General features: G+C 41.3%; 1 protein-coding gene across 3 annotated transcripts in view; it reads right to left on the bottom strand.

Annotated features, from left to right (window-relative positions):
* The window catches only part of CSRNP3 (cysteine and serine rich nuclear protein 3), a 96,916-nt gene extending 74,866 nt beyond the window's left edge, over nt 1-22,050 (bottom strand). For 2 of the 3 annotated variants that reach the window (XR_008332768.1, XM_053408652.1), the window contains exons 1-2: nt 21,922-22,050; nt 5,629-5,796 (exon numbers count right to left, since the gene is read on the bottom strand). Coding sequence is in view for 2 of the 3 variants with exons in the window: in XM_053408652.1 (XP_053264627.1) it covers nt 5,629-5,773 (145 nt within the window). In the remaining variant the exon portion in view is untranslated. The remainder of the gene's footprint in view (nt 1-5,628; nt 5,797-21,921) is intronic. The other variant, XM_053408665.1, reaches the window with a different exon arrangement.
* Between the last annotated feature and the right edge of the window lie 235 nt (nt 22,051-22,285).

Raw genomic sequence — 22,285 nt, 5'->3', positions numbered from 1 at the left:
ATAATGGGCAAACCACCCAAATAATGACAGAGAAAGGAAGCAGCACAGCTCCTCTGCCAAACCCTCTGCACAACTGTAGGCATGATTCCAAAGAAGCTCTGCATAAACCTTTAATTAAGAAAGCCACCCTCCAGATAATTAATGAATGTGCTCCAAAACCTTTTCATGACCAAAGTCCACAGAAGGAATCCCTCAGCAATTTCGAGCCATGTCAGGTCTCTGAAATAAAATCCAAAAGCCCCAACCCATAATATGACACAAAAAAGGAAAAAGAAACCCATTGGTAACCAATGCAGCTAAGTTAACCATGACTAAATTTTTAGTAAACTTGGCCATCAATTTCTCTGCCATCTGTAGTTAAAGCTGCAGTAGCTTGGCTAAGAACTGTTAGAAACAATGAGCAGGAACACTGACTTCCTAAGAGTAAGAGAAAATGGTAACAAGTATTAATTTAGAACTACCAACAGCATAATCCTCATCATGTTTACTCTGGGGTTTATCTGAAATTGCTCAGAAAATAATTTTCCAACAAAGTTTTTTTTGGGGGGGCGGGGGGAATATTATTTTAGGTCTGCCTGAACTGCTGACGAATTTCAGTCCTCCGCTGGAGAATAATGAATGAAATTAACTCCCCATCCTGTATCACTGCCACTATACAGAATGGAGAATTTTGAGAGGCCATTTTTGCTCAGCTTCAGTTTTCTAAGAAGTATATTACACTTAGTCTCATGAGACTACTTCTATTATTATTATTATTATTATTATTATTATTATTATTATTATTATTACTATTATTTTTATTTTTATTATTTGTATACCACTCTTCATCTGTAGATCTCAGGGCTGTTCACAGCATAAAAATACAAGATAAAAACACAAAATACAAAAACAAAATACAAACAATATCAAAACAATAAGCCCCTCCCTCTCCCTAGTAAGTGTACTTAAGATTGCAGCCTTAATTGTTATTTAATTAAAAGCAATGTTCTGCACTTCAGCCAAGGAATGTACTGTTTCTAAAAAGATAAATAAAAACCTCACACACCTTGAAGCAGAGTAATTTTATATCTATAGAAATCTGCATTACATGTTTTATCTATCAAAGGGACCCTGCAGAATAAAGCTTTCTGGTGCAATCTCACATTTGACTTTTTCACTATTACACTTACAGTAACAATAGATATTTATGCCACAGTTGTTAGCTGTTCAGTTGTATAAGCAGATAAGTTCTGGCATGGCACTTTCCCTTTGCACCTCTAACTTCCACCCAAGGCGTCACCCTAAAATATATTTTTAGGAAACTTTGTTGGCTTCAAATCCACAGTGATCAATAAGCCATCGTTGTGCAATGTTTTTAAACTCCCAGTCTTCAAACCTACTCTATGAAAACTTCCAGAGTTCATTTTTCCCCTCTTGGCTCAGGCAACCCCCTCAATGTCTTGTGAAGGACGTTCTGATGCAACCTATTGCATCACACTGACATACAGTGGTACCTCTGGTTAAGAACTTAATTTGTTCCGGAGGTCCATTCTTAACCTGAAATGGTTCTTCACCTGAGGTATCACTTTAGCTAATGGGGCTTCCCGCAGCTGCCGCGCCACTGGCGTGCGATTTATGTTCTCATCCTGAAGCAAAGTTCTTAACCTGAGGTATTATTTCTGGGTTAGCAGATTCTGTAACCTTAAGCGTCTGTAACCCAAGGTACCACTGTACATCAGAATGTCTGTCTTTCTCTTTAGGGGAGGAGAGAATGAAGACGCAACAGCCTGGAAAACTGCCAGCCATTCTAGCTCCTGGTGTTCCAACTCAGTTGGCCCTTTCCTTTCCCCAGCTACCAATGTGATGGCCCACCATCACAGAGCTACTCAGGGATCATGTTGCCCCGAGGGGAGGGGAGATGTAGTTTTGAAACAGGTTTCTTTTTTTCCAACCCTTCTAGCTGACTTCTCTGCTATATTATACCATTTTAACTGATACTTATTGATTTGTAATTTCTTTGTAAACCAATATAATGATGTTTGCCTGAAAATCAGTTTATAAATATCTTATCACCTCACAATGTGCGAAAGCCTACCTGGCATTGAGGCATCACTACTTACAAGAACATTACTACTACAGAACAACAAACCCCTGTGTTGCCAACTTAACACAACAAACAATACAAGCAACACGCAGACCAGTATACTAGATAGCACGGTAATTCTTATCGCATACAACAAAAACAAAATGTGTGCACTTGTAAATTCTCTAATATATTTGAAATCAATTGAACACACGTCTGTCAATCTTTGAAAGTCCGTAGAAGTATGATAAGTCTAAGGTTGAAACAAAGTAATAGATGCTATCCTGTGGGCTAAGCGGTAAAACCTTTTTTAGGCTTTCATGGTGCCGAAGTAGTAGGTGAATAACAACGGACAGTGATCCCGGATAATCTGACTGTTTCGCTGGAATCTTCTTCAGCACAACCCATAGATTAGAAAAATGCACAAGGAGCAGTGGTCATGAGGATATTACAAGAACATAACTGAAAACTATGTCAAAGAATGGCAATCCATAATAAAAAAGTAACCCAATGTACGGCAGAAGGTAAAACAATGAAGGATATATAGGCAGACGTGTAGGAATTTGTGAAACACATAAAGCAATGTTGTCCTTTACATGCAATATAATTTTGTTAGCTTGGGCAGAGCAGCAAATTGCAAGCCTCTCGCAAGTAATGGTCCATACATAGCATCAAAGGCTGATCAAGTTAATTCTGGCGCCAGAGGCAAAATAAAACCCACTGTCATTTTCTCTGTGAATAAAAATATAATAAATAACCAACTATTTTCATGACACCAAAAATTGGCTGGTTGGCCAGTTAGAACAGGAGGCTGGCCTAAATGGGCCTATGGTCTGATCCAACAGCAATCTTGTTCTTATGTTAGCTGCCTGAGGCAGCTACTGCACTACAAATTTGTTTAAATGTTTCAGAACGCGCTGTGACATTTCCTTTAGATTTGTAATTTAAAGAAATTAAAAGTTGTGTGAAGACATTCTCCTTCTCACAATGGCTATGAAACGGTCATAAAATATGTGAAGTTCACAATCTCTTACAATTTATTCAATATTCTAAATTATTCAATGCATTTTCAAGTGTATGGGTTAAATTTTGAATATGTTTTTGATGATGCTTGGGAGCCAACAATTATATTTCTTTCCGATGGATCTGGTAAAGCAGTAGTGCCAAGATATCTATGAATAAATCGGTTTCTACCTGCCCATCTCTTGCTGAATCTCACCTGGTTCCTGAGAAGCACAGTGATCTCAGAATTCTCAGAATTCATTGGGTGGCAGGCCTAGGCCTTCCTGAGAGGCATCATTAAAGCTGAACTCTCGTCTTCTGTATGTTGTTAGGCTTTACTGAATTCCAGTGCTTTTTCTTGCTGTTCTTAGTCATTCACATTGATGGTTTTCTTGTGTATTTTTGTGAAGTTTGTGTTTTTCACTTGCCATACATCGTATATGTTAAACAGTATATAAATGGACTTGGATAAATACACATACACAAAAACGTATACTCAGCAAACACTCACCTGTTTTATCTACTACCACTACACCTTGTCAACACTTCCCAGTCGCCTCTTTAATCTTTCTCAGCCTCTCCTTATTCCTGCACCTTATTCCTGCTTTCCTTTCATTATTGTTAGTAGTAGTAGTAGCAGCAGCAACTAACAGCAGTAGCTGAATGCCAGTTAATGATGTTGCTGCTGTAACAAGGCTTCCCATATTTTTTTAATGTTTTTTTTCTGTGGAGCCTAGAAAATTAGTGGATGTGGTTTGCTGTCTGCCATCAACAGGAATTCATATTTATACAGCGTTCTTGCAATTATAGTACTGATTAATGATAAGTGCCTTGCTGTCTGCAATCTATTCCTTTGAGGGAACCACACTTTATGTTCCAAAAAATGTTTTATACCTCTTAGTGATGCATTATTATTCTTTGCAGATCAAAGATCATGGTTGTCATGGAAACTGCAAAAACTGGAAAGCCAGTCGTGACATAGCAATGGCATAATGGGGAAGATCTGCTGGGAAATCACTCACTAGCCTGGGGTTTTGTGTTGGAAATGCTTGGGTGAATTTAAGTGGAAAGCCAAGTCGTTTCTGAGATCTAAAAGCATTGTGGTATTAAACGCAAAATATCAGTCGCTGTTACAATCAGCATGCTTGACTGTGTGCAGTGCAGCAAAACAACATGTTCCTAATTTTTTCTTCCTCCAAATGGGATGCAGGAATACTACAGTTTTATTAATCCCATTTTCTACAATCCCACAGCAAGCTTTTGTGGATATATAGCATGCCATACGCCTAACCAAAGGCTCAGTTCCTTGAACTGCAGGCTTTAAAATTTATCTAACTCATTTGCAGAATTAACGACAATGATCCAAATACAGTGGTACCTCAGGTTAAGAACTTAATTCCTCCTGGAGGTCCGTTCTTAACCTGAAACTGTTCTTAACCTGAGGTACCACTTTAGCTAATGGGGCCTCCTGCTGCCATTGCGCCGCCACCATGCAATTTCTGTTCTCATCCTGAAGCAAAGTTCTTAACCTGAGGTACTATTTCTGGGTTAGTGAAGTCTGTAACCTGAAGCGTCTGTAACCTGAAGCGTCTGTAACCCGAGGTACCACTGTATCAGAATGAAAGTTGACTAGGAATAAGCAGATGGGCCAATGACAGAATGAATACTTGACCTCATGGTAATCGGTGTGGAACACATTGCAACATGTTAATTTCCAGTGTTAGAAAATTTTGGGGCGGGGTGTGTGTGTGTGTGTGTGTGTGTGTGAGAGAGAGAGAGAGAGAGAGAGAGTATTGATATCTGCAAGTTCCATCTTTCCATGCCAGAAGCAGAGAACCTGTGGCCCTCCAGATGTTGGTAGACAACAACTCCCATTAACTCCCATTAACAGTTGGCCATGCAGGCTGAGGCTGATGGGAGCTGAAGTCCCAACACCATCTGGAAGCCCACAGACACCCCCGCCATTCTGGTTCCAGAACTTTCTTTTGGAACATTTGGACAGCTTGACCATGAATGCTGTTGCACCGGTACTTATGCAGTACTTATTTTACCCTATTTGGGGAAAGTATAAATCTTTCATCTAAGTGAAATTTCTGAAGCATAGGGTTAAACAATTAGGGTTACTGGCATCCTGAAATACACATCCACTAGCTGGTGTGTGTGCTACCTGAGGTACCATAAGACACACAGACATTTCCCCTTACTTTTAATCCTGGAAAGTTTCTGTTAATAACTTTTAAATCTGTACTGTAAGTCTATGGTGGGCTGTCTGTCCTATTATACTGGATTATGTAAACAATTAAGTAGATAGATATAGATATAGATATAGATATAGATATAGATATAGATATAGATATAGAAATAGATATATACACACACACACATATATAGTGTGTGTGTGTGTGTGTGTGTGTGTATGTGTGTGTGTGTGTGTGTGTGTGTGTGTATATATATATATATATATATATATATATATATATATATATTCCAAAGTGAAAACATTGCCCAAAAAATTTACTTTAAAAAAGAACATGGATCCACCTTGCCTGGCATCTGCTACTTACGAATAAAATGATTTGAAGTGGACAGATTGACACTATCAGCATCGTCAGCGCTTTTGCCGCTAGAAACTTCATCATCCGATTCCCACACAGAAAAGATTGCGGAGCCGTCAACTTCTTCAAAGTTCCTCATTAAAATTCCACTCATAGCTTCAGCATTGTCACATGTACCTGTCAGAGGAACAGGAGAAATGAAGCATGAAAACATTTGACCGCTGACCATGCTATCAAGATCTCCAAAGTCATTGCTGGAGGGTTTTTTGGTTTTTTTTACAAACATACTTGGCTTCTGTTTTTGCCTGGAGACTGGTACTTTTACCAACGGTCAAACTGGAATTAAAAAACCAAACATGTACGTGTTTTGTTACAGACACATACTTCCTCAAATAAATGGGCAGGAACCATCAGTTCTACAGCTTGGCTCAGGCACTACAATAGTCAGCAGTGGACTTGGTGTGCCCCTGCACGACAGGGAATCTTACATATAATATAGCTCAACAGCTTTTGGGGTGTGCTGGTTTTTACTCTTGGAAGTATGGCAACCCTAACATATAATACCCAAATAGCTAATTGTGAAAACAGGCCCAGTTTGAGCGAACTTCCAGCTCCTTTTCGGAAGAGAAAGCATTGCATAGCATGGGTCAGGCATCTGTTTTATCTGGCATCCTTGTGGAATGGCTACCTCACATCAGGGCATGATCTGCACAGTGGAGGGGAGAAAATTGTGCCTGCTCTTCTACCATGTGATGGTTCTTACCACCCAAGTAACTGCACAATCCTATTGCAGGCAAAACAATGAATGAGGAACAGTCTTTCCAACACTGAAGAGGCTGGCGCGCTCACCTGTTTGCCTATATAAGTATGCAGCATTTTTATTCAGATGTTAATTCCCACTGCATGCATTCAATGGGATTTGTTTCCCAATAAGTTACATATTTATGATTGCGGCCGAATGTCTGAATGGGTCCAATGTTAACATGGAGTATTTGGTTACCCAGGAAAGGCTGTTTTATGTCATAGTGCCCTCAGGTTCCCCTCACCCACTGATACTAGGCTTGAAAACTTTATACCATAGCAAATGTTAACTCTTCCCTCTCCAGCTGTAACCCCTCCCCCCAAAATGTTCCTCTCCACTATGCAAAATACTATTTGTTGGCTTAGGAGGAAATACATGGGGTGGTAGGGCAATCCCAGAGCCATCCCAGCTCAAGGACATAGCTCTCCCGCCTTTCTCAGACTTGGAGGACTTTATTTGGTTGGTGAACATAAACACACTTAAAGCTTACACATCTCCCCAATGCAATATTCCCCTGTAGACCTAGCCTACTCCTTAGAGGCTGCAATGAGCTGGAAGAATCCATAGGCAACAGAAGGGACTGTACCAGTTCAGGCTGCAAGTGGAAGCACCACAATTTGCTCCCCAACTTTAAAAATGAATAAAAGTAGTAGGATCCAGGGGCATAGCATGAAGGGTCAGAGGGGAGCCATGGCCCCAGGCTTACAACTTTTGAGGGGTGCAAACCAGGCACCCCAGCACGGTGCTCCTCTCTGCCTGCCAAGGGTCGGGTCAGCTGGTTGGGTTCCCCTTGCACGAGCAGGCAGCGACTCAGCACGTCCCCGGTTTTCTCACGTCGGGGTGGGGTCGCTCAGGAGGTGTTCTACAGCTCATCTCTAGCCATCAAAATGTTTTTATTTTAACTCTGCAGAAATCTGGCATGAACTGTACCATCTAGTCTTCATTTGATCACTATGTTGTTAGAATATTTGACTTGTAAAGGTAAAGGTAAAGGGGACCCCTGACCATTAGGTCCAGTCGTGGCCGACTTTGGGGTTGCGGCGCTCATCTCGCTCTATAGGCCGAGGGAGCCGGTGTACAGCTTCCGGGTCATGTGGCGAGCATGACTAAGCCGCTTCTGGCAAACCAGAGCAGCGCATGGAAACGCCGTTTACCTTCCCGCCGGAGCGGTACCTATTTATCTACTTGCACTTTGTTGTACTTTCGAACTGCTAGGTTGGCAGGAGCAGGGACCGAGCAACGGGAGTTCACCCCGAGACGGGGATTTGAACCGCCGACCTTCTGATCGGCAAGTCCTAGGCTCTGTGGTTTAACCCACAGCGCCACCCGCGTCCCAATTGACTTGTCCCAATTTGACTTGTAGTCTGTTATATTAAGCAACTATATAGGAAGCTAACATAATTCAAATCTCTCACCAACCCCCCCAAAATTCCCAAGTGACAGTTTATATGGCATGATCTTCCAAGGCTGCCATCCTCAACTGCCTTTCTAGGGAATAAAGTCTCCTGAACACAGTAAACATCCACAAGATTCCACAGTGAAAAAGAGAGGGATTACAAGTAGCCTGGAGTGCAAATGCCTAATGGGGTTTTCTTTGTTTTGTGGCTTCCTGATTTCTATTTTGCACATGTACAAAGTTCAGGCCTTATTCATCTTCAGGGAGAGAGCCCAGAGTGGAAGCAGGAAATTCTCTTCTAGGAAAGTTATTTTACAATAACGGGGGGGCGGGGGGGGCGGCACTAAAGCAATTGTTATGTTATGTGTTCGCATTGACTACATGAGAGTGGGCAATTATGCAGCCTTCTGGACGATCCAGCCACTCTTGAATGGCTCTGCCTCACACCAACTTCTGACTTCTGTGTGGCTAGAATGTAGACTTACTGTAGAATATAAGAGTTGCATCTATTGACCCACCTACCATGGGCTGCCTCCGAAAGGTCATCTGTGAGAGAAATGCAGCCCTCAGGTTGAAACAGGTTCCCCATCCCTTGACTTTACAGTGGTACCTCAGGTTAAGTACTTAATTCATTCCAGAGGTCTGTTCTTAACTAAAAACTGTTCTTAACCTGAAGCACCACTTTAGCTAATGGGGCCTCCTGCTGCCACTGCGCCGCCACTGCATGATTTCTGTTCTCATCCTGAAGCAAAGTTCTTAATCTGAGGTACTATTTCTGGGTTAGCGGAGTCTGTAACCTGAAGGGTATGTAACCCAAGGTACCACTGTATTGTTAATTGTGAGGTTCTTTTACCTCAGGCCTTTGTTTTTTTACCTCACTGATAAGTGGCATGTGTGCTTTGACATTCTGTTGCATTGACGGAGAATGGCAGAGACCGATATCCTTGTAAGTGGTGACAGAGTCCGGTATTGTCTGAACTGAAACAAAGACATTCATTCCGATTTCTTTTAGAAAGCAGGTCTGTTGTGCAAGACCTTCAAATAAACTTTAATTGTGCAGCTTGGTTTCTTCTCCACGTCTGAATATGTATCATTTTATAAACATTTGCCTCCGAGTGTCCTTTGCCATTAACTACTTTTATACTGACGGCATAGATGAGAGACAGAGAGAGTCAGAGAGAGAAGGTTACAATATGAGGCAAGTTTATCATAGCTCCACAGTCAAAACAGCAGTTATACCAAGGAGGCCAGCTGTTCGCTTAGAACAGGATCCACAAACCAATTAATCTGGCACACACAACAGAGGACATGCCTATCACAATTATATCATAAAGACTGGCCATCATTTCTGAGTTTGCCAGGGTGTTTTGCCTTATGCAAACAATTCTGAAAGGAATATGTTTCTTTCTTTTTTAAAAAAATGGAATTTTGAAATGAAAGAAAAACTTGATGAAGTTTGTGAAATAAGAGATCCATGTCTTCATTTAAAAGCACAACTTTTCAACCGTGGAATTAATGATTGCCCATTGTGCCCAGTGACAGTAGCTGGATTACCTGGAATCAAAATTGAGGTTGTTAGCTTTTAGAATCCACGACTTATGTCAAAATTAAATGTCCCCCATCCCAATATTCATGTAGGTCAACAGAAAGAAAAACAATAACACACCAAACTCAGTTATCCACAACAAACAAAATATTATTTCTCCACTACTTTCAAATGTACAGGAATAAATGGTTTTACACCTTCCCGAGTGCCACTTGTCTGTAGCTTTTGAGAGCTGCCAGCGTATAGCTAATTATAACCCAGCTGACGTCTCTTGGCATCACATTCCCCAAGAAAAATAATTGTGCGGCATGGATGCAAGGCAGAAAATGCTAATGGAGTCAGCAGACAAAGAACTGCATGTTTATACTGGAGGCAGTGATGGGAGAAACCACATCACTTTGTCTGAGCAGCTGAAGCAGTGAGACACATCAAGTTGCTCTTGTATCTGCTGTGCAGGAGATGCTACTGTCACTACAAGGAGTAAAAACAACAACAACAAAAGGAGAGAAGGAGACAGAGAGACAGAGAAAGACGTGGTAGGGTATCCCTAGGGTCCTGAGATGAGGCATGTTCAGAATATTTTCATGCCCTCCCCATTCTCTAAACATGTCTCCCACACAACCAATGTTCCTCATTGTCTCCTGCAATGGATGCTACACTAAACCTGTGAAATCACAATTATTTCCATGGCAACCAGCTGCAACATCAAAACTGAAGGGTTGTGGTTTGATTGGAGCACAGGACAAAAAAGAAGAACTGGTGGACTCTTAAGCAGAAAATAAACAAATCTCTCCCTTCCCCATTCACCTTTTTCTTAAAGGATCTTGTTAAGAAGGGTTGGCAAATGTATTTTTATTTTCTGGGATGAGATCAATCAACACAACAGCAAGATCCAAACATATCTGCAGGAAAAGGTAATGGTAAAAGCAAAAAAGGACAAGCCTTTCCTGATCCAGGGCAAATTAAAAATTGGGAGAAGTCAGGATGTGGTAGGTCAAATTGTCTTATTTGCATGGGTGGATGCACAGATAACCAGCTCCCCATTTCACCTGTATGCTTGCTACAGTTTTATTAGATGTTTGGTAAATGATTATCTATAGTCACCTATGTGAGGGAATGAAGAGCGATTTACATGAGTCTAATAATGTCTGTTGACCACAGTCACACCAGCTGGTATTTATTTATTAAGCACATCTAACACTAACATTCATGAAATCTGCATATTCAAAGAAGAAATGAAGGGCTTAACTTCCCCAATAAACTGCCTATTTACAAACTAAGTCTTGCTAAAAATAACCCTTTTGAAATGGATGTACGTACTTACATTAATCACATCCATTGCACATGTACTTGGATGCAACCCTGTGTTAAAATATATCAACCTATCTCTACAGCACTTTGCATTAATTTGAGCACCATTGAAATCTGAGTCAGGATAAATGATATATGTTTCAGGCAATAGCCATACTCATAATCACACAACAGAGAAGTAGGAAATCGTCCAAATAGTGTCACAGCAACAGGTACATCATGGGAAAAGAGAAACATCTAATAGGGAAAGGTGGGTGAAATATTTCAGGAGCTTGCAAATGGGACTGTAGAACAAGGAGGTGGTAACTGAAGAGGACATTCCCTTGATAAATAAAGATGGAGGGGACTGACATGAAGAACAGCTGCTTTGAAGATCAAGTACACCAGAAAGATTTTGAAATCTGTAGAATTTCCACCTGAATCTATAGTTTCAGACCAACATGCTTCTCCCTAACTTCTCTTCACTTTTCTTCCCAACTTTGCTTTCAGTTGTTAGACATGGGAGAGGCAAAAATGTAGGCGGTAAACAGATGTGATGGCATCTTACTATGAAGGTGGGTCTGCCATACAGCTGTAGTTAGGTGGTGGTTATGTAAAGGGGAGAAGTGGCAGATGGGAGGGAGGCGCTCAACCTTTCTGTCAGGTGCCACTTTTGCTCACCACAGTCTCCTCCCTGCCAAACCAAATGTTAGTTTGACTGGGGACTGGTGAATAGTGAGCCAAAGCGGTGAGTAGCAAAGGGTTTCCCCCACCTGCTACTCTTCTGCTTCAAATCACTTCTCCAGCTGCTTTGCAGCAGTGGAACACAACTGATGTTTGAAGGCATGGGCTGCAATGCCATCACATCCCATAAGGCTGAGTTTTGTTCTTGGGAGTGAGAAGAGTATTCTAGCCTGTGAGGCATTTGCAGCATGGGTGGTGAAACGAACACAATTTCAGAAAAATCCTTTCAACGAACCATCAGTTGAAAACAGGAGCTAGAAGGGACACCCACCCCACCTTTGTCACCTCGGACACAGAGATGTCAGTGCACACATAACTCACCTAACCAATGGCTAGAAGGAGGGCCTGCCTATTTGCCCAGTCTCGGGGTCTAGCTGTTCGCTGAGCTAAATGATGTCCCACCCAGCCCTACAAAAGGAAGGTGCAGAGGCCATGTTGCTTGTTAGTCGAATGTCTTAGCTTACACTTAGCCATGCCTTTGCGTTTCCACTTCACCACTGAGCTTTGCAATCTGTGAGTGTCTGCTTTATGTACCACTCAAATCTGGAAACAAAAGCCTTTGGAAAAACCAGAGTCATGAGTTTCAGTTCCTCATTGGATGAGGAGAGCCAGGATTTCCCTCTTCGCTTGAAAAGGATAGTTTTCCACCTAGACTAGGAGTAGGCACCAAAGTGTCCTCTGGTGAGCTACATCTCCCCTGACCATTGGCCATGCTGACTGGGGCTGATGTGAGTGCACAACACCCAGAGGGCACCTTGTTGGCTACCCCTGCCCTAGACTGTGTGACCTTACCTTCAGGCATCATTAAATCTTTCTGCAAAGGGGTATGTTACATAGATTGATGCTGGAACCAGCAATGGGTTCTGTCTCAACAAAATCAGGCTTTGAAGTCCTAGCTCCCAGATTGCTGCATGAGACTTGCCCTCAAACAGTCTGCCGCCCTGCTCTACCTCACTCATATGAGCTGACAATACTGAGGAGGTTCCCGGCTTTCAAGTGTGCCTCACGCTACTCATCATCCAAGTGCTCAAAGACTGCCTGTGTGACTCACAATCACACACAGGTCATCTCCTCAGTGCAGCACACATAAAAAAGTGTTGCTGAAGAACATTAAAAGCAGAGACTGAAGCATTTTGCACACCTCTCCAAGCACATTTACTCACTGATGCAAATGGCACGTTGTCTTCCAGGAATCTGACACACAGAGAGATTCTCAGAGGAAGCCACAACTTGCTATGGCAGAAGACAGCTAACGTAAGATTTGTGAGAAGGCTGCTTTGTCCCTTCATTTTTACCTGAACTAACCCTCACATTCCACAGTTTGCCCAACGTAAAATGCACTTAAAGTTAATAGAATCAAAGATAGCCATTAAATCATTACGAAACATGATGTGGAAAAATATGTCCTATATTGTATGCAAATAGCAATCTCAATTCTTCTGAATAAGGGTTTTTATGTACCCAAAATGGAAAGACACAGGCACAAAAGAGAGGTGTCAAACAGGCTTGGGGAATCTACAAAATTTGCCAAAGCACAAAAATCTTAGAGGAAACCCTGCCTTAAAAAACAAAAACAAAGATGACTGAGCATGCTCAGTGGGCATGGAATGCTGACCTTTTGGGGGTGGGGTGGAATGGAAAACCAAGAGGGGAATGGAATTGTGTGTCTGGATGAACTAAGGATGCAATACTAGGCATGCATGTTTGGGTGTAAGAACAGAATAACACTTCTTCTGGGGTAAACCTCCATAGGATTGCAGAGTAAATTCTGCACTATTTCCATTTTTTTAAAAAAAAGTTTTATACAGTTGTATAAGATGACTACTGGAAGTCGAACCAATATGACTGATCGCCTAACTTCTGCAACTGATTTTTTTTAAAGGATTAGCTAAGTGCAGCTATTGTCTCCTTGCTAAACGTTTCTTGGAATGAAAACTACTAATACAGATAAGCCTTGCTAGAGATTCAGTTAAGGAAAATGCCATCTTTGTATGACTACTACACAGATGGGTACACCCACTAGTGAATTATTTAAAAATAATTCTCTCCTTTTTTTTTCTGCGATCCAGTCATAACATTGTTTAGGGTTGGTTTTTCCTGAAGAAAATTATAGTAAGAGATAGAAAGCTTAACAGCCAGATCTTTGAAACACGGAATGAGTCACAGTTTGACATCTCAGTTTGGCCTCAAATGCACCAAATGAATAGAAAAAAAATCCAGGTAAAGTTATCTAGAAGCTGAACATGTTTGCTTCAGAACAGAAATGAGCTCTTTTCTAAATTAACATTATTATTAGCAGATGAATGCATGAACCAGATGTTACATATAAAGCATTGTTGTGAAGTACTGAGTCGCACAAAATCCATGTTCACAGCCCAGTAATTGTATATCATAAACTGGTATCTAGGGAATGATGTGAAAGTTAATTTCTGGTGCCTGCAGTTCAAGACACTGGGATATTTTATAAAAGAAAATACTTATAGTGAGTTAGCTCCCTTTCCACATTAGAAAACTGAGTCTGATATTTTTCCATACTACTGGCTTTGTATGATTTCTAGGTGAACAGAAAACACTGACAAATCCATGCCTTGCTTTTGACCACACATAGGATAACTTCATCATTCTATATAACTTCAACCTGCAAAGCTCAGAGCAGTGGTTCCCAATCTTTTCCCACCACTTGAAAATTGCTGAGGTCTTCATGACACACACTCCATGCCTGTTGTAGCAACTGAAATTCCACAGAATGCAAATAGTAATACAATAGACCACAATATGAGACATAAAAGAAGCAATAAGAATGCAATTACAAATTTATATGGCTATTCAGTGTGATGGACATGCCATATCCCATCTTCAACCACAAACCTAGACATGCCACAGACCAAGGGAATGAGGCTTGAGAATCACAGTTTGCGAGTCTTGGCTTAATAGCCTGTTAAATACACATAGCCAACAAAAACAGCAAGTATGTGTATTGCAATACAAATAGCATTGCATTAATGCCAATGTAGGTGTTCAGGTATTCTTCTTCTTTGGTGATCACTCGTAGCCGAGTAAGATTGTCTTCCATAAGCATGGTTTTAACAATGAGTCCGTAAATGACTGTGGAGGCCAATTCTGGATCCACACGTCCTTCCACAGTGGGGACATTGGTTTCCGGGTGGGAGTTGATCACGGCGTGGATTTGCCAAGTGTGCCTTCCTCTTAGCATGTTTCTCCCTTGCATCCTGAGTTTGAGTGTCTTCAAAGCCCATGACACCTTTGGTAAAGGCTGTTCTCCAACTGGAGCACTCGCAGGCTTTCCCAGTTGTCAGTGTTTATACTACATTTTTAAAGATTTGCTTTGAGACAGTCTTTAAACATCTTTTGTTGACCACCAGCATTACGCTTTCCATTTTTAAGTTCAGAATAGAGTAGTTGCTTTGGAAGACGATCACCAGGTATCCACACAACATGACCAATCTAACAAAGTTGATGTTGAAGAATCATTGCTTCACCGTTGATGGAATCTTTCGAGGAGTTGGAGATGGCATTTATAAGTGGTCCATGTTTCACAAGCATATAATAAGGTTGGTAGTACAATAGCTTTGTAAACAAGCATTTTGGTTTCCCTGCGAATGTCCCGGTCCTCAAACACTCTGCACTTCAATCAGGAGAAAGCCACACTCGCAGAGCTCAGGCGATACTGGATTTCGGCATCAATGTTGGCCCTTGTGGAAAGATAACTACCTAGGTAGGAGAAGTGATTGACATTTTCCAATGTTACACCATTGAGTTGGATTTGTGGTGCTGCAGAGGGGTTATTTTGTACTTGCTGGTACAGCACTAAAGGTGTTCAGGTACAGCTGCAGTCACAATAAGGTGACCACAAGACAACAATTTCTCCAGGAAGCATGATTGTAAATAGATCAGCTTTATCTCCTGGGGCACAAGTAGCATCTTAAAAATCCTGTCCCTGTATTGTAAACTTATTACAAATTTATTACAAACTTTAGAAATACTTTAAAAAATCTGATCCTATTCCCTGCAACCTCCCACCCCTGTCATTAGTAGGTGCCACGTTATCCAGAGACCATCCTTTCCTTTTCCTTGACTGCATCATGGGGATTGTGAAATCGTAGCTACTAGACAATAAACTCTGCTTTCCCCATTCCTCTCTACTCTTCGTTTCTCCTCCAACCCATCCCCTCATTGTTAGTTGTATAAATATGCCTTACCAACCCATTCTTTTCTCACTTCCCTCTCTTCAGCCACTGGGAAGCCACTTCTGAACACCTTTTTCTTCCTCTTCTCTTGTTTGTCCCCAACTGAACCGGTCCTTTAATTTTTTTTGTTCCTGTTGCTAACATCTAAGCCACTTGATGAATCCACAGTGGATAGCATAAAACATCGCTCCGTGTGTTCCATAGGAACCTAGTAATGTCATCAGTGTTACTTATTGTTGGCGTATCCCTAATTTTGTATATTAAGCTGTTTCTGTTATCACTTTGGAAAGCCTCTGTAATCATCAGGCTTTGATGACACTGACTTGTTTCCATTTGTTGAAGTTTAGCTTTCCAGAGACAGTGGTACCTCGGATTACATACACTTCAGGTTACATACGCTTCAGGTTACAGACTCCGCTAACCCAGAAATAGTACCTCGGGTTAAGAACTTTGCTTCAGGATGAGAACAGAAATCGCACGGTGGCGGTGCGGCAGCAGTGGGAAGCCTCATAAGCTAAAGTGGTGCTTCAGGTTAAGAACAGTTTCAAGTTAAGAACAGACCTCCGGAACAAATTAAGTACGTAACCAGAGGTACCACTGTACTGGTTTGCATTGAAAAAGACCTTATTTCAACTGCCTTTGCTTTACATCGGTTGCTATGCAACACATGATGCTGTTTTTGAAGAGAGAGGTGCCTTGTTAATTTATAATGCTTTAACAGAAAGAGCCAAACTAGATATCTGAACCTTATAATCCAGTTACAGGTATTTGGCATATAGTGTCAATCAGTTCCTTAACAAAGAAAAAACTACTAAGTGCAATTATTGTAGTTAATCAGAAACTACCGTATTTACTTGAATCTAATGCTCACCTTTTTTGGCAAAATTACATTGCAAAAATTAAGGTGCACATTAGATTCAATGGCACATTAGACTTGAGAAAAGACGGCCGTATTTTATATATTTTATATATCTTCTAAACCACTTGTTTGTAATCCTAATGAGCTGCCGAGGAGTTGCAAGCTTCATTGGAATGGGATTTTTAGCAAAAAAAACTAGGGGAACATTATAAACTAGGGGAACATATATATATATATATGAGCAATTATTTTAGCATTATATTCATATGTTCAAAACATTTATGAACTGCCTCTTTATTATTATTATTTTAAAAAAACATTTCCAGAGTGGCTTTAGTCTACCTAAATCAAATAGAACATGATATATTACAATATCAGAACAAATAATTATTTGTAGTGTTGCTTGCAGTAGAAACATAAATTAATTAATTAAATGACTTTCCTATTATAATTAATAGTGGGTTTAGTGAATCATGTGACATGCTGAAAATCATAAAATATATCCACACACCGTCCTTCACAGGGAGGAAATAAAATAGTGGCCATTCTCTCTATAAAAACCGCCGAAGTATGAATTATTTCTACCATGACACACTTTCAAAATACCTGTGCAGTCCAATGGGACTTATTCCCAGGTAACAGGGTACAGGACTGCAGCCTTAATTCTTCCAAGAACAAAACCTTTTGCTTAAAAAAGACCAAGGGGCTGCAATCCTTTCTCATTTTGAAGTCGGTAGCAATGCTCTCATTGATTTGAAAGGATCAGCATTCCACTCAGGAATGCATTTCAGAGAAAATTCTATATCTAATCTAATATGTGAAGAGACTTCTTTCAGTGACTCATGGTTTCCAGCGGGAGAGAAATAGGTGGGGTGGGGTAGGGAAGGGAGAAGGAAAAGGGCAGAAGAAAGCAACAGCACTGTTCCACCCTTGCATTCACCTCCTGGCGGAAGTCTAGCAGGGTGCTGAACTAGGTGCTGCAGCTGCCTTCACTCTCCCCCCCCCCCGGCCTCCTTACTATAGGATTTCAGCCTTACAAGTACTTAAAAATCAATAAAGAGCAGGATCAATGAAAGATAACATTGTGTGTGTAACCCCTCTGAAATAAATGAAGTTAAATGTCCCTATTTTATTGGATCCAGACTTACCGTAGTCACATCTACTTAGTCATCGTAAGCTCTACTGGTCGTTGGTATACAAATTTAATAACCAACGGTAAATAATAATAATAATAATAATAATAATAATAATAATAATAATACTGAAACCAAAGGGATGACTGGCTAACTTTCTTTGCAATGGGTCTTCTCTAGATATGACTAATGTATGGTTGGTATCCATCTGTCTCAAGATACAATGGAAGAGTGTGCCTTTGGGGGTGAAGTCAAACCATTGGAGAGTTACAGCGTCTGCTGTGGCCGTAGAGACTGATACGATGAGATATGTTTTGTTGCAGCTGGGGCAGATGGATGAAGGTGTCCAGTTGTGCTGATAGGTATACCATGGGGTTTTTCTCTCTGTCCTTCTCCCAGTGGTCATTTTGCCTCTGGTCTAACAGTGACTAACAATGCAATCGTAACTGTGTCTACTGTTACTCCCAGGTCTTAGTTTGGATCAAACCCAAATATTATTAAAACCCACATGCAGAAAATGCAAGAACTCCCCCCGGACAGGAATTACAGTGGTACCTCAGGTTACATAAGCTTCAGGTTACATACGCTTCAGGTTACACAATCCACTAAGCCAGAAATAGTGCTTCATGTTAAGAACTTTGCTTCAGGATAAGAACAGAAATTGTGCTCTGGTGGCGCAGCGGCAGCAGGAGGCCCCATTAGCTAAAGTGGTGCTTCAGGTTAAGAACAGTTTCAGGTTAAGAACGGACCTCCAGAACGAATTAAGTACTTAACCCGAGGTACCACTGTAAATCGGTAAACCTTCAGCATTGTGCAGGAAGAAGACTGTCACCATTTAGCCAAAACAAACACACACAAAAATATTAAAGTGTCTGAGACAAAGCTTAACTTTGTTGCTGCTTAAATGAATGGAAGCAGGCATCTTTTGTGTGAGAGGAGCAATGCAGGGATTGCAATAGTTCCTTTTTCTACATTTACCACCCACTTTCACAGCTACTGGAACCTTTTATCTCCCAGCCTCCCACACAAGCGCTCCCTTCCCTCCCAAGTAGGAACTGCAGCCAAGGCTGGTGGGCTTATCTCCATTCTACAAGGCGGATGAATGCTTGCCAGCAGCACTGAAAGGTAGCAGAGGATAAGAAATTACAGGTCTGTGGTTCACACAATTATTAAAGAACTTTGAAAATTAGCGTGGCAATGCTGCGCGTAGCCCCCCTTCTGCATCTTCTCGGTTCCTTGTTATTGTAAGAGGGGCTAGGTGGATATTTTTAGCCATAGAAAGGCAAATCCATCTGCAGTAGAAGGTTTCCAAGGAAACTGAATAATTGAAATATGTGTTGAACTAAGATCTGTTTCTACCAATTTCTCTTGATTACGGGAGCTGCTCCCACACGGCGCCTAGTCACTGAATTCGGGCTTGTGGGAGAGCCGAGTTTGGGAATTGCTGGGAAGAGAAGCGGAGTCAGAGAAGAGGCTCACAGACTGTGTACACATGTCATTTTATTCTAGAATCAATGGAAATCGAGTACCATTCCCCCCCCCCCGCCCCTGCCACACACAATCTGGACCTAATGCATATTTGTTGCCCCTAAAATGCGCTTCTTGAGAGACGGGTTTCATTCTGAAAATAAAAGCTCGCTGCAGATCAATTCTGCATTCCTCGACTACAATGTGTCCATTTGAAAATGGGGAAGCAGATGTCAGTGGGCCTGGCGATGGAGCCACACCTGTCCAATGGCATTGGGGGTGAGAATATACCAAGAGTGGAATTACCACTTCCTTCTTCTCTCACCTGAGGCAGGTGCAGGGAGGAAATGATGTGGATAAGCTAATCAAGCGGAAGGTTTTCAAATGCATGTCAGGTGACCACACCCACCCTTGAGGATGCCAGTCTAGATGGAAAGTAGCACATTGAAGATGAGCATGAATTATTCCTGATTGGGGAAAATGGTGTTTGTTTGTTTGTTTGTTTGTTTGTTTGTTTGCTTGCTTGCTTGCTTTTTGGTGCTACAAATGGGGTAGTGTACGCAGCCTGACTCCGAACAGATAAATGTTAAACTGAATACTACTAAAGGCATTTGAAATATAAAAATGTAAGTATTATAAGTAACGGGGGGATCCATTAAAATTATCTCTAAATTGAAAAAAAGTTGGCATATGAAAGGGGGGGGGAATGCAGAAAGGGGAAGGGAAATGCCAGGATTTTGAAAGAAGTATTGGACCACTGCTTTTGACAAAGTTTAACAGAAATACTAAATAATGATCACATTTAATATTTAGCTGGGTTCCCCCCCATGTATTTTTAATATTTAATTGCCCTCCCACACTTCTTCCACATGTGTGTTTATATGGTGGGGGATGGGGTAATGTCCTTTTAAATACTTTCATACCCAGATTTTTTCTTCTCCTTATGGGATTTTTTTCTTTTATACTTCTCTCAATCTTTTTTTACATTATGAGCTTTATAATGCGTTTTCCTGTACAGTGGTACCTCGGGTTACATACGCTTCAGGTTACATACGCCTTGGGTTACATATGCTTCAGGTTACAGACTCTGCTAACCCAGAAATAGTACCTCGGGTTAAGAACTTTGCTTCAGGATGAGAACAGAAATTGTGCGGTGGCAGCGGAAGGCCCCATTAGCTAAAGTGGTACCTCAGGTTAAGAACAGTTTCAGGTTAAGAATGGAACTCTGGAACGAATTAGTTCTTAACCCAAGGTACCACTGTAGTCAGTCCATCTAGCCATTACTGTCTGTTTTGAGGGGCAGAGGCTCTCTTGGGTGAAGATCCTGCCTACCTCTGGAAACAGATTGTATTAGGTGGGTGATACAAGGGATCTTGGGCATGGGACCATTTGTATGCAAAGCATGAGATCTACTACTATGTTATGGCACACAGAAGAAGATTGATGAATGAGGACCACCTTCATATTTAAAGCTGGGATTCACTGCAGTATTTCTGTGCATGCCCACCAGAATCACTCTTCATATGAATTGTACATCCTTGTGCATTTGTTTTTCCTTAATTTATTATTCATATATAGAATGTTTCCCATCAGCATTTTGATTTTGATACATTAACTGGGAAATGCACCAGTTTCAGTACCGAGAAATGCCATTACAGAAAGGGAGGTCATTTCACTTTACATCTTCAGCTTCCTGCTGCATGATTTTTTTCCTCTAAAATATTCACTCTTTTGATGCAATACAGTACAATATTTTGTCCATTTTAATAGGCAGCTCTTTGACACTATACAGGCACATTCATAGAATCACAGACTTGTAGAATTGGAAGGGACCTTGAAGATCATCTAGTCCAACCCCCTGCAATGCAGGAATATGCAGCTATCCCATACGGGGATCAAACCTGCAACCATGGTGTTAGCAGCAGCATTAGATATAAGCTCCCACTCCAAATTATACCAGGAGTTGGCAGCACTCCTAGGAAAACTATGTAGGTCAGTCGATGTTGTCCCCGTACATGTAGTTGCACAATAACCCAATTTTAACCGCTGAACCAATATTGTTCATTGCCATGATTTAAATTAGAGCACCGAACAGCAAACATGGCGAGCTGATGTGTTTTTCCGCTGGTTTTAGCCACTGAAATATCAGTGCTAGAAAATCTGTGGTGTTTCAAATCAATAGTAATCCACACTAAGCGGTACACTAAACTGTTAAATGCCTTATTTTGAATAGGGCAACTAAAAGGATTGTATTTTCATTTCCCTTACGAATTATGAGGGAATGGGATATTCATTCAAAAGCTGAAAGCACGATGAAACCCCTTAAAGCCACTGACCACTAGAAGTTGTTTCCTCACTCCTTCCAATGGCACATTTCTGAATTAACAGCCTAAAGAGCCCCTATCTTGACCAAATGTTACATCATCAAATGCAGTGCCTTTTTTCCTAGGCCTAAAGAAACACTCTTTTGATTTCCCAGCACTTGTCTTTTTGCCATGATCATAATATCTACAGTCTAGCAAAAGCTTTGTACTGTGCACCTCGCTATCTGTGTGCCCTTAACTGCTCCCCCTTCACTTAAGACTGACAGCTTAGCTCACACGTTAAGAAAGTTGCCAGAGAGATTTGGATGAGCTACAGATTTTACTGTATATGGATTGCTTACTGGAAGAGATGTACACACGGGAAAGACTAGCAAATTGCTAAACTGCCTGAAAGCCATTAGCACTGCGCAGGCTACACCAAATGCGCACGCAAGCATTTTATACGACGCAGACAATGCTCAAGGACTTGTGCAACAAGAACAACAAAACCATCTGCTCGGTCCTCTCTCCCTTCCCCCACCCCCTTGAATTACCTGTGATCGGGATTCTGTTATTTCAGCTCCGTCAAGGCAGACTGAAAGGTTCACTCCTTCTTCCACCAGCCATTGAGCGGTGGTCAGCCAATCAGAGACAAGACATCCTGGCATCCTCTGGAATGCTCTCTCTTCCTCTGCCTCCTCCCTTCTACCCAGTTCTGTGCAAACCACGCTGGGGAGGGGGTGGGGAGAAGGAAGATAAGCAAAGCAAAGGCAAAACACGCTGAAACCAAAAATAGGAAGAAGTGGGATTTCTGCACTGAGAAAATGGCCAAACCAAACATTTTCCTAGTTAGCTATTGCTAAGGAACCGATACAGTATTATTGTTTTCTATGTCCAAAATAAATCATCCTGTCAGCC

Source organism: Podarcis raffonei, chromosome 1, assembly GCF_027172205.1.
Source record: "Podarcis raffonei isolate rPodRaf1 chromosome 1, rPodRaf1.pri, whole genome shotgun sequence".
In the NCBI taxonomy this organism is placed as follows: Eukaryota; Metazoa; Chordata; class Lepidosauria; order Squamata; family Lacertidae; genus Podarcis; species Podarcis raffonei.
The sequence above is the reverse complement of the archived record's forward strand: the minus strand, read 5'-3'. Positions and strand labels throughout refer to the sequence as shown.